This window comes from Sinocyclocheilus anshuiensis, unplaced genomic scaffold, assembly GCF_001515605.1.
Source record: "Sinocyclocheilus anshuiensis isolate Anshui unplaced genomic scaffold, SAMN03320099.WGS_v1.1 scaffold1230, whole genome shotgun sequence".
Taxonomy (NCBI): domain Eukaryota; kingdom Metazoa; phylum Chordata; class Actinopteri; order Cypriniformes; family Cyprinidae; genus Sinocyclocheilus; species Sinocyclocheilus anshuiensis.
In genome coordinates this window covers 3,861-17,251 of record NW_015558637.1, presented here as the reverse complement: position 1 = coordinate 17,251, position 13,391 = coordinate 3,861, and the positions used below count along the sequence as shown (strand labels likewise).

The 13,391-nt window shown below is 39.9% G+C and overlaps 1 protein-coding gene across 1 annotated transcript in view; it reads left to right on the top strand.

The window, feature by feature from the left end:
* Positions 1-6,724: 6,724 nt before the first annotated feature.
* Positions 6,725-13,391, top strand: part of LOC107680838 (uncharacterized) — a 10,217-nt gene continuing 3,550 nt past the window's right edge. The window contains exons 1-2 of the mRNA XM_016476888.1: positions 6,725-6,873; positions 10,858-11,216. Of these exons, the coding sequence (XP_016332374.1) occupies positions 6,725-6,873; positions 10,858-11,216 (508 nt within the window). The remainder of the gene's footprint in view (positions 6,874-10,857; positions 11,217-13,391) is intronic.

The window sequence follows — 13,391 nt, the reverse complement described above, 5'->3', positions numbered from 1 at the left end:
TGTGTGTGTGTGTGTGTGTGTGTGTGTGTGTGTGTGTGTGTGAGTGTGTGTGTGTGCTGAACTACATTCTGTGTGAAATTATCTTCTTGAATGACTCACTGGTGTTAATATTGGCCTTGCCAGCACCAAGGTAAGTGTCTCATTAAATCTCAGTGTCAGTAGAAGGTGTTGAATGACAGTCTCCTTTTCGTTCTATTGAGGTTACCTGGAGGTGGTCTGTCCCATACCAGGGACAGCCATCCCTTCCAGATATATTGCTTACAGCAACATGCTTTTGCATATGGAGAGCAGCAGATGCCGTCACACGGGGCCCAACCCACTTCATCCTGGGCCAGGGAAAGGGGACCTGAAGTGTCTCCACCAATGTCCCCTAACTGCTTATTCAATTGGAATTGCAAATGATGAACTGGTAGAAATGCACACTGTTAAACTTCAGAAAATGCCTTGAGTCAAGCAACTCTGCACAGTGTGTATCCGGTGTATATGCAACTTCCTGCATTCAGTTTCACAGCCAGCAGCAATCATGCCCTCCTCACACTCTCAGTCACACAAAATGTGGCCTGTCTGGTCTTACATACTTAACAGCTAAGGAGAAACCAGCAACTTTTATAATAGGCTAAAATAGGCTAGGCAGACCACGGACATGTTTGACTGTTTTTTGCAGCGTCTCATTACTCGCCATTCTTTTTTTTTTAATGTATTTTAACAGTTTTTTAAAGAAAGTTGGCATGAAATAGAAGTTGTCATCATCTTTTCTTACCTAATGTGACATATCTGAGTAAACCAGCTTCTCAAAAGAGAAAAAATGTAGTGCGAGACTTGATTTTGTTAATCTGGAATTGACTGGATTTGCTATTGCCTGCCCTCATGCTGATACACATATCATCAGAGAAGAGATGTCGTAGTGAGGGGGAGTGAAAGTTAATGTTTCTGATTAAAGATTATGAGGGCGCATGAATTTTTAAAAAATTATGTCTGTGGATAAGTAATTTATAATAAACACTCCAATATTCCATAAACAGATAGTAAATGTCAGTTTTGATTTAATGGCGCCTTTAAAGAAAGGAATGTAGCTCCATCTTCATTTTTATAGATTTTATTTATTTTTTTAAATAAAAACTCAGCAACCGACTTTTAATTTATTAAAGTCATGCAATTTTCTAGCTCACTCTGAGATGAAATTCCTCAGGTTTCGTAGGAAAAGTCGTTGAGAAAATGAGTTTGAGAGTCTATTTTAAAATGCTAATTAGTTCAAGGTTTATTTCACCATAAAATGAAAATTTGATCATCATCATCAGTTTAGATCCTGCTATAATTCATTTGGTATGGAGCAACGGTTTTGGCACAACATGAGGGCCAGTAAATTATAGACTATTCAATTCAATCCAAATAAAAAAAAATTTGTGTAGCACTTTTCACAATACATATTGTTTCAAAGCTGCTTTACAGAAAATGCTTGTGTCAGTGTTACAATTAGGACGTTTTCTGTTATCAGCCAGAGATGAGTGTGTCCATATGGCAGTAATATACAGCTATAATACATGTTATGTGGTTAGTTAACGTCATGCATTCAGTTAAGCAGACACAACAAATGTGTTAGACAACAATTACAACTTGTGATTGCACAATACATAAGGATAATATTACAATATCAGGATATTATTTGACAGTTTGGTTTGTTGATCCAAAGTTTGCCTTATCGTGCCTACATCTACTCTAGAGCCCAAACATTCACTTTGGCCTCTACATTCTGTTTCCTGCCCAAAGTCCAGAGTCATAGACCATGCTGTTGACTTGATCTGTACAGTACACACTCACTCTAAGGAGGGGACCCAAGCTTTAGAGGGTAAAAGCTGGTCTTTGAACTGGCTCAACATGTTGACAGCTCTTACACACATTAACATCCGTTCCTCATGCAGATCAGTTCTGCCAAAATGCCAAAATGCAATGTGCTTGACTCTTGATAAGATGCTGGACTTGTCTTTGCATTAAACATGCACAAAATCTTTTCACTAAAAAACTAAAAAAGATAGAGAGCTTAGTTCCACATCAGAGTTTCAAGAGACACAACTAGGACAAAAGTCAAACACAATGCGTTGCATATAAAACAGACACCCAACAATTTATTTATTTATTTTGCACACAATATAATTAAATACTGTGGTTTACAGTTTACAGACCTCATCACTTGGCAACCATTATTATTTAAGGAAATTACAGGGCATTAGAGTTTTTATTCATTAAAATAAAGCAAAAATACACATCAAAAACACAGTGTTTAATAGGCACAAGCTTTGCTGTTGAGCAGAAGATTACAGAGGACGGCATCACACTAAGTCTGTGGTAAACCCATGGGAATCAAATCTCATAAGTGTTTGACCAGTGCAGAACATGTTGCTTGAAACAGTCACTTTATTGAACCAAAGGATTAGGGCTCACATGCACATTAAACGGAAACAAAATATGCTACATGGAAGGAAACAAGGATAAACCACAATCAACAGATTGCAACATATATTACACACCACAAGAGTACAGTAATATTCTCAACATAAAAGTCTGTTTGAGGCTCTATGGGAGCATATGCTGGGATCCCAGATGTCAGACTCTGTTTAGTGTGTGTTTTGCTCCCCCACATGCTCCAGGTTATGTCCATGCCCATATTTGGTCCTTCCTGTTTCCTGTTCCTATTATCTTTATTGATCCCAGGTGTTTCTCGTCTTCCCCTCATCATGTCTTGTGTATTTAAAGTGTTTCCTGTTTTGAGTTCTCTGTCTGGTTTTGAACGTCGATCCCCGTGTCCTATGTGTGATTCCTGCGATGTCAATAAAGACTGTTAATCCTGATTCTCCTGCGTTCTGCTTGTTCCTCGCTCCTCACTGTAGGCACACCGTGACAGAAAACCGGACCGATACAGAAAAGTAAGCGGCGCCCCTTCTCCCCGTTTTCTTTTTGTTTTGAAAAGTCTTTTTGTTTCCTGTTTGTTTCAACCACGCGATCAGGGAAATCGCAGCTCGTTTCTCCGCCTTAGCCCGCAGAGATCTCCCCTTCTTTGAGTACGCCTGGGAATTCTGCGGGCTTGCCGCGTTGACGGCATTGGATGACGCCACCATCAATTCTCTATTCTGGCTCGGGGCCAACTACCATCGCCCCATGGACCTCCCAGACACCAAGGGACTATGCTGGAGGGAAGCGATCTACCGGTGTCTGGGGAGTGTCCGGGCCCGAGTCAGAACCAGCCCGGTTCCTCAGTCAAGCCCGCCGGCCATGGCTCTCTCTAGACCGCCGGCCGCTCCAAAGTCAAGTGCAAAGTCAAGTCAGTACCAGCTCCTCGAAAGCGCCTTGCTGTGCCTGCTCCTCCAGAGCACCCTCCAGTGCCAGCTCCTCATAAGCGCTTCCCAGTTCCCGAATCCAGCCCAGTGAGGGCTCCTGTCCCCGAGTTTAGCCCAGAGAGGGTTAGGGTGGCGAGGCTATGGCTACAGAGGCCGTCCGGCCATGGCCTCCTGAGTTCCCTACTCCGCCATGGCCTCCTGAACTGTCTGCTCCGCCATGGCCTCCTGAACTGCCTGCTCCGCCATGGCTCCCTGTGCCACCATGGCACCCTGGACTGCCTGACCCGCCCTGGAGGTATTCCCCGTGTCCCAGTCCTGCACCAGCCTCCAGGGCGCCCACCCCACCTCCCTGGTGGAATTGTTACGGCGCGGGACACGCCTTCTGGGAGGGGGGAGTAATGTCAGACTATATACATACACATTTCATTTAATCACATAAAATAAAATTATGTTGTATATAATAATGTAATATATTTACATTGTTTCAATAAAACATGAACTAAGAGGATAGAGGTCATTTTCAAACACCTCTTCATCATAGATTCATGTATAATCGACACTGTGTTGTGTTCTGCTGCATAAAAACTGGATGTGTTGGTGTAACTTAATGTATTTATTTGGTTATATAAACCTATTTTTGATTTCAATTTCAACTTTTTAGGTTATTTAACTTTTTAGACATTTTTATAATGCTTATTGAGTTTGAGAGACATATTTGAGAATATAAATGTAGGGGGGGGGGGACAGTTGATGTGTAGAATAATTGCATCAGCATTGTTTTGGATTAAAGATTCCTTTGTATCATTTTGTTACAAGCATCAAAGCTGGGGCCATTTCTGAGGCCTTTAGTCAAATCGTAATTTGATTAATTTGTCTCAGGGAACCACCAAATAAATCTAAACAAGAGAAGAGGTCACACTACGCTCTTTCAAGAGCTAAATAGTCGAATTGCTGCCTAGAGATTAAGGCACTGGCCGAGTCAAACACTTATGGAGCACTGAATTCAAGCGAGACCCATTACAGTGAATCACCATTATGCTCCTCCAATGGGAACAGCACGAGCCAGGATTCAGTTTACTCACTTGTGGGGAAACTAAAAGAAATCAATAGATTTCAAAAAGAATTGTTCAGTCATATTTTGGTTGTATATGTTCAGTCATGTTATGAGCTGGTATATGCTTCTTCGGAGATTAACAAAGTTCTCTGATTTACATTAGCCTACATTTTTGTCAGATCACCAAATTGGTTTCTGTGTTAATCACATGATTTTATAAAGAAAAGGAGAATAAAACCTAAAGAATAAAAAATTCTATGTGAAACCTAAAATTGGTCTCCTGGCATCAGGCTGTAATATCCCTTTTGTTTCTAAAATTTTCTGTTTTATTATATATATGTACTGTACAATATATAAAGCAGGATTTCGGGTGTCAACAGGGTAATAGGCATAGAGACTTTTTTCCAATTCACATTATAGGCAAGAGAACTGCTACCCCGCTGGTGTTGTTGCTGAACAGTGTCACTTTAGAAAACTTGGTAATTTTTAGACATTAATCTCATATTTCGTAATATTTGCTTTGTTGTCTTGGATTATTTTCTAATCACTACCTCCCTTGCCTACTTGAAGGGAACACCCCTGTGAAACATGAGATATGATCAAATTTGGAAATATGCAGGGGATAATCTTCATAAATCCATCTTTCTTAGAGCCACACAGTTCTTATACTGAAATGAACCTTATCTAACGAGACATCTCAGAAACATTGTCTCATTTCTCAAAAAAGCATCTGTTATCAAGAGCAAGCAGGAGTTACCATCAGTCATGTCGATGTGTTGAGGAAAGAGCTGTGCATGATTGTGTGTAGGCTACTTGAACGGAATCACATCTTATACTAATTCAAAACAACACAGGTGTGCCCATATTTGTTAATTTTCATAAAAATGTTTTTCATATATCTTCAAACTGTTGGTTAGAATCTCCATTTATAGAAAGTTCACATGGCTCCTTCAAAAGCAAACTCTTTTTGGAAGCATAATAAGATTCTTGTGACAGCTCATTAATGCATTTTCCGTTGGCTATTAATCTCTCTCGTCATTAACAATGGCCTTCTTAACCTGTTTGCATATTGTCTCATTCTCTCTGGCACTCTGTGTCTGCTCTTCTCTAAATTCAGCTCGCTTATTCCCAACTGCTATAAAAACTCAGTGTGATTTGTGTACCCAATGTTGCCAATATACCCAGGTGGAACAAGGGCTCTTTAAGTTGGATAATATATTGTAAACAAAGTCTTCAGTCGCAGGTTTTTGGGAGAGGCACATTAAAGATTAAATATTGATCCTTCACAGTCCTTTGGTGTGTCATATTTCCTGTAGCCGACGGCGGAATGCTTTAAGACAGCAGGCGGCATGTAGAAGAAAGAGACGCACGTCCGTACTGGGGCTCGATGGCCATCTATCAGTCTTTTTACAATCCTTTTCTCATTCTCCCAGTCTGGAAAGAGGGTCTGCTCAAAAAGTCAGTGGAGGCATCTGATGACTCGTAAAGATTTCTGCCCCAAAGCCTCAGCTGGGGAGAGAAAACTATAATTGGAATTGACAAGCTGGTAAGATATCGCCGGTGCTTTTTGAGAAATAATAGAAGTTATTCCTAAAAAAGAAAGTTCTTTGAAGTTAGCCATGTCACAGATATAACCCATGGAACGCAATACAGATGTGGATTTATAACTTTTATAACCAAACACACAAAAACAAGAGAGTAGAAGGCAAGCACAATCTCACACAACCTGACAAGAGAATGAATAAAATATGGCAAAGTAAAGCCGACGCATGTGGGATTCAAAGTGAGTGAGATATCCAAAACATTATTCCAGGCTGGGATTTAAGTTGATATCCCTGACACATTCATTACAAAGTCAAATTTTTAAATAATTGGCAACAGAAGTATATTTTATCAGACACTCTTGGTAAGGTTGCTCTAGTAAATAAATTAATTAATCGAATGAAGTGCACAGAGGGGCTTCCTGAATTCTCAAAAGATTTGGGTACCAAAATATTACATATTTAATGTTGTGGCTTTTGTTTTATTAATGAAAGCAACCACATGCTCAAATTGAAAAATCAATAGAACGTGTTACATAATATAAATCCCCCAGATTAATCAGCATAGACGCCAATGAAGGAAGTGTTTGCATCTTCCTTATACAGTATCTGTTCCTGGATTAAAAAAAAAAATAGTAAAGTGAAGTGCGTGCATTCATCAGAGTTATATTGTAATAGCCTTGTTTCGCTCACCATAGAAAGGTTTCAGATTTACACCACCTTTCCACTCTCAGGCCACCACATTGATGGATTCCACTGAACTTGTGTGCTTTGCTCCCTCTATTCCTAAATCAGAAATGAACACGGCCCAACAGAAGATCATTCTTGTTGTGTGCCGCACCATCTGCGAAATAGAGGTTCAGAGAATGGCCGGGGCAAGGGCATCTGATGAGTCAGGGAGGAACTGTGGAAATGAGACAGCGCGAAAGCCTCCCGAGGAACTTTTGTATGGCGACACTTCAAAAGATTTGAATTAAAGGATGAAGAACAGCATGTGCACCTGAAACATCACAAGGGATGAAATTTATGCACATTCATCTGCGAATCCAATAAGATTCACATATGAAGCGTTTATGAAGCTGAGTCATCACGCTCATAACAGTCGACATTCACAGATGCTTTAAAATAGAAATATGAGGGGTAAACAATTCTTTGTTTGCAGTCTTCATTCCTAGGACTACAGATTCCTGGTTCATCTGTGGCAGTAGTTTCTTAGATAATGTTATAGTCTGATCTTTCTCACCATATGGCTGCTATTCAGACCAAGACATTTTCTTTTCTTGTTTTTTTAAATTTAAAGATTTTTTTGTTGTTTGTTTTGTTTTAATCAAGAATGAACAGTTTTAATAACAGGATGTAAAAATGTAATCAATGCCGGGCACAATCAAGAGGAAGGAAGTACCAGGGATGACATGAATTTGAGCCGTTGACTTTGAGCATCTGTAGAGGTGTAAAGATGACACATAAACATCTGTCAACACCTTTTTCTCTGCCCCTTCAGAGGTTACGAGATAAGACAGGCTAACAGCTGTTCTCATGGCAGATTAAAAACCCACCATTCAGGCACTAACCAGCTCTAATATCAGAGCAAATGTAGTTAGTACAGTCATCGTCAAAACAAGTCAAATCAAAATTTCCTTAATCTTTTGTAATTAGTTTTATATAGTATGAGAACACATTGTGAATTTTAGGACTCACAACCTCATTCCACACCGTTAAGGAGAAAAAGATAAATTATTGAAACTAGCTGCAAAAATGACACATTTGTTACATCAGATTGCATCAAAACATGCCTTCATACAGAGGATGCAGGATAGACAATATTACTCCTAAACACCAGAGGGGAAAAAAACAATAAGAGTTTTGAATCTTAGTCTGATCTTAACAGTATTATGGCACATTATAAACTTGCATTCATATACAATATTGACAGTTACTGTGTTTTTGCTTCAGCAAAACCAAACGAAGTTGTTCCTGTATGAATCAATGTTTTGAGTGAGTCAGTGAATGATTCAATGACAGTGTTTTGAATGAATCAGTTGAATGAATAAGGCAATGACTCACTCATAAAGACAGTCATCCAGAAATATGTACGCTAACCTCATTACAACCTTGTGACGCATCCAGATCCAAGGTACCTTGGAAATCAATAGAGATTCACAGAGTAAACTTAACAGGTTGTGTCTGAGTTCAAGAGTCGTTAATGCATTAATGGTCAGGAACGAGGAGATGAGAGGAGGAAAAGAGCCCTCTAATCATGCTGTTAGGTTAATCATGGCAATTCTGGGAACTACCTGGGGAGACAGTCTGCATTTGTATGAACAGAATATGAATGAGCCTTCCCCTGAATACATAGCACATAGAGAATGTACAATTAAGATTTAAACCTAGTTAAACAGGCCAAACTATACTCTCTCTGCTTGTTAAACTTCTGAAATAAAAAATATTACTGGCGAAAATCATAACAATCATCAGAAATGCCTTCAAAAACATGAATTTAGGCAATCTTGTCAGATCTTGTACTAGTTTCTACTGAAATGGGAATGACCAGGCCTCTAGACACAGCCCTGGTTATCGTCCTTTTGTCCAAATCCATCACATTCCAATTTGCATAAATATCATTAACCTCTCAAAATAATGGACTTCCAAAGTTTATGCCATACAAATTTGATGGAAATGGTATTTTGAAAATGACTCCTGACTGTGGAATGGATTCCTAGATTACTTTCACAGCATTTCATTGGCTGTTGTGCACAAATCGAGGCATGATTTATTGGAAGGGACTGCTGGTGGCATGGACTGCTCTTACATAATATTGCAGTCCAGACAGTATGGTCTGTAGCAATATTAACTCAGAAAAACTCAGAATCAAAAGGGAGGGGATTGAATGAATGCACTGACAAAGAACAAGACATGGTCTGTTTTTATGAAGCCAGCAACCGTTTTCTGACCAAAATGGTTCAGAAAAGAGGTCAAATCTGTCTGTGAAGCTCCATGGTCAGAATGGCGGATGTCAATGTCACATTGTATCAAGTGTTTGAGTGAGCATGCAGAGCATCCCTTGCTACTGCAGATCTTGTTTGTCGAGTGTGTTTTAGTGTGATCTGAAGGCATGACTGAGCAAAATTTAATTTGAATTGACAGCCGGAGAAGTGACGCTACCACCTGCCTGTTGTCAGCGTGTTAAGCTCAATTTGCTATGGCTTATCAAAAAGGGCGTCTTTGTTTTTTTTCCATCTCATCTCAGCATAGGGATAAATATGGTAAAATAAACAATGGCAAGAGTTTGTTTTTGTGATCAGAAATCTCAAGACAGACACACAGTGTATTGTTGTATTCCAGTGATTAAGTTATGCTTGTGTAAGATGACAGAAATATGGATTTCTAGGCTTCTGCTAAATGTGTTTGAGGTAGAAATGGTATTACATGATGTTGAGAATTCTTCCATGAATGTCAAGTTGACTGCAAAACAGGGTCAGGCTTTGTAACCTCCTGCCACGAAGAAAACATTAGCTGACAGCTGGGCCATGCTCTCCATCCTAACGGAGAGGACCATATCAGAAGCTCTAACCCTTGTAATCATTGAACACAAATCACACACAAACATACATTTAACATGTTGTGGCAGCTGATCATTTGACATGATAAAATAAGTTTATAAGCTTTAAATTACAACCTGTTTTATTACCGCCATGGCATCTCTAACTATAAATGCAAAGCACTGGGTATTTACAGAGTCACCGTTATGACAGGTTTATTTTCAGATATGAAATTTGATTCCTGTTGTATAAATTACAAAATAATGTTAAGATATAATGTTCACAATACGACAAGCCTGAGCCCTGTGAGATATTTCACCCTTTAGCAGAGTACAACTCATACACCATTTTATTGATTAAGGAGGAACCATAAAATTATATGTGATGAGTTCTTGCTGTGAGTGGTCTGTCTGAGACAGAGGTCTGTGTTTAAATCAATAAAAGCTGATTTTGCTCTATACACACTAATTCAGTAAAGAATTCATAGATTCAAAGCTCTTACAGGGCATATAAAATGCCCATAAAATTAAGTTTAAAGAAAAGAGCCAAATAGCAACAAATATTGAATGTTTAACAGGGCTATCGTTATATCAGGGTCAATGATCAATAAAGATGTCCAAGATTATGATACGAAGAGTCTTTTCCCCCCACAAATCTATAATCTACTAGATTTTAAGTTCTTAAAAATGTTATCTCTGTGTGCATTGTATGAGTTTAAATATAAGTCTGTGTGTATGTAACATTACTCCATGTTCTGCCTCAAACTCTGACCATGATCACATTGTGGCACTACTAAAAGAGAGTGAATCTGATCTCAGATGTTAGTGCATTAACATTTCTGCAAATGCTTTGACTAGATGGGGCTATGTAATATGCTTAGGGAAACCCTGGAAATTGGCCTTAAATACAAGCTAATCCAAGAAAAGGGTACAGCTGGGCAGATGAGGACAGAATGACAAAAAGGTAACACTTTATTTTAAGGTGACGTAGTTACACATTACTGCATGTACTTATTATAGTAAAAACAGTCAATTATGCATAATTACAAGTAACTAACCCTATAAACCATACCCTAACTCTAACCATAACTCTAAAGTAAGTACATGTAGTTAATTAATATTACTCCGTACTTATCTGAGTAAGTAAAATATAACTACATGACCTTAAAGTAAAGTGTAAAAGACACAAAACATTGACAATGCTTAAGGGAAACGGGTGGGCAAGTAGAAGATAGTGGTGGAGGAAATGTGAGACCTGGGACACAAGGGAGAAACAGGAACAGCAGAATCTGAGACAGGCTAGACTGAGACTGGTCTGTGAAAATGACTAAAATCAATTGTGACTGATTTTTTTAAATTTTCTATTTTCTTTTTTTCTAACACCACCACAAGACCAAACATTCGCTTTGAGAGTGACAGTGATGATGAAGATATGGTCAAACAAACAAGGACATTGCCTCCAGCCCCAAAGATAAAAGGACCAAACTTTGATATTCAGTCTGCAATAAAGAGAAGGGTTCAAAAGCCTGAACCTCACAAGCAGATGACAAACCCAGAACCCAGACGGTCTGTGACAAGTCCTGAGCCCAGATGGTCCGTGACAAGTCCTGAGCCCAGACGGTCCGTGACAAGTCCTGAGCCCAGACGGTCTGAAATAAGTCCCGAACCCAGTCGGTCTATGGCAAGTTCTGAACCACAACGACGAGATGAAAGTCAAAGACAGACAGGAACTACTTTAAGTGATCTTGCTCGTAAGTGATTTTATAAAAGTTTTGTATTGTTTGTCTGTAAATGACATATAGGTATATATGTATGTATATATTCACACACCCCTTTACCACCGTATAGCCAAACCATTCTTTTTGATTAACCATTCCATTCTGTGCTGATCTGGCCCAGCCAGTACTGTTACGGGGCAAACAAGACGTGAGATGTACGGATCCATTTGCGGAATATCATGTGAAGTCCACTTCGCAGGGCACTTAAGGTCGAATAAGACAACGCTTGAATGCTGCCTGAACAAGAGACCTCCTTACTGAAGTGAAAGTGTTGGCTGGTGTGACTATCTCGCGACCGCGGCAGCGGATCTCATCCAAATTCGGGGGATCCCTTCAGCTCGAGGAGCCCTCTCGAACGCCACCCTCCGCGCGTCGGTAGCCCCCCGGGATCGCTAGATCGGTCGGCGCCGGACCGCGAATTTAACCACCCGTAACTCCCGAACCCCGGGGGCTATCAACGCAGGGGTGGTCTCATTCGAAAGAGGGCCTCGAGACGTACACTCGATTCGTGTTCGAGAGGGTTCCTTGAACTGAAGAGATCCCCCAAATTTGGTGCGGATTCGCCGCGCCGTTACGGAGATATGGCCGTTCAAAGTTTCAATGGTTTTCCATTGACTTAAGCTTTAAAGCGTTTCATCCAGTTCACCAGTAGCAAACAATGGAGCGCACTCTGCTGGACAAACTAAGTAATTACACCATTTCAAGCATTTTATATGCATTATATGTTCTGTAAAAAAAAATTTCATATCGGCCGCATATTCGCCGATACCGATATATCGGCGACAGGCTCATATCGGCCGATAATATCGGCAAAACAATATATCAGTCGGGCTCTAATCCAAAGTACACAGGCAATGAGCAGAAGACAAGGAAACAGACAAGGCAAGACTAGGCTAGACTAAGAAACTTAAAGCAGGCTCCGTAACGTAGCTGTCACAACTAGCGATATGCGCATACAATACTCGGCCGCCTGAAAGGGATCTGAGTGAGTGTTATATAGTGAATGTGTGATTGGTACAGCTGTGTGCAATCAGTGCTATGTGAAATCAGTGCAATGGATGATGGGATATGTAGTCTGGGATGACATGCAACGGAGTGTGTAGTGCGAGAGTCAATGTAATGGAAGGGTGACCTCTGGTGGTGATTGTACGGAAGTCCATGGACAGGATTCGTGACAAGTACGGATATGATTTTATTTCCACTGTGGGGCTGATAACAGCCGCTCTTTGGATTGTAATACAAATGCTTCAGTCATTGCCTTGGTAAATCAAGAGTTTACAGATGATACGAGATGTAAATAGCAACCTTATGGAGGATGATCAGATATTTATTTTAATTTAATATTTATTTGAGTTTACGTCACTCAAATAGCTCAAATAGCACACTTAGCCAGCTACAGAGAAACTGGAAGCCAGGCAACTCACAAGTGACGATGTCAATTAGCCAAACGTCCTGAGAATTCCGGGCCGAGAATGGTTTGTAATTGTGCCATGTCGTACCAGGCTCAAGTGGAAATACAACTGGAACCATTCCTTACTGTTTTTAAAACCATTTTGCCCAACGGTCGAAAAGCAACTTTATATTACAGATCTGCGCTGGACAGATTTTTCTGTCCTGCTCCTGCAAAAATATATTTTACCTTCTCCCGCCCGCAACATTCATGTTTTGTCCCGCTCCCACCCGCAAAAGCCAGAATAAAAGTACAAATAGATTATTTTCTATACAGGGTTCGTACGGTCATGAAAAACCTAAGTCATGGAATTTTAAAACAGCAATTTCCAGGGCTGGAAAAGTTTTGGAAAAATAAATAAACCCAGAAAGTTTTGGAAAAGTCATGGAAATCTGTTTCACAAAACTCTGTATAATAGAATTGTTTAATCAGGTCCTGAATTTCGGTGCGGGATTGCGCATAGGCTATATTGCATAGTTTTACTCATTCCCGCAGCTTTTGACTTTAAAAAGATGGATACTCACACATTTATTCAATAGCCTATAGCATGTAGATTTGATGAGTACATAATCAAACCTACAGACTGAGTCCAGTCCACACAGACTGATCAAATCAGTCATTTGAAAACAGCGTGAGTGATTCAGCTGTACGCGTCTTCTCTCTTTGACTTTCTCTTCAAACGGCTTCACATCGGCGCA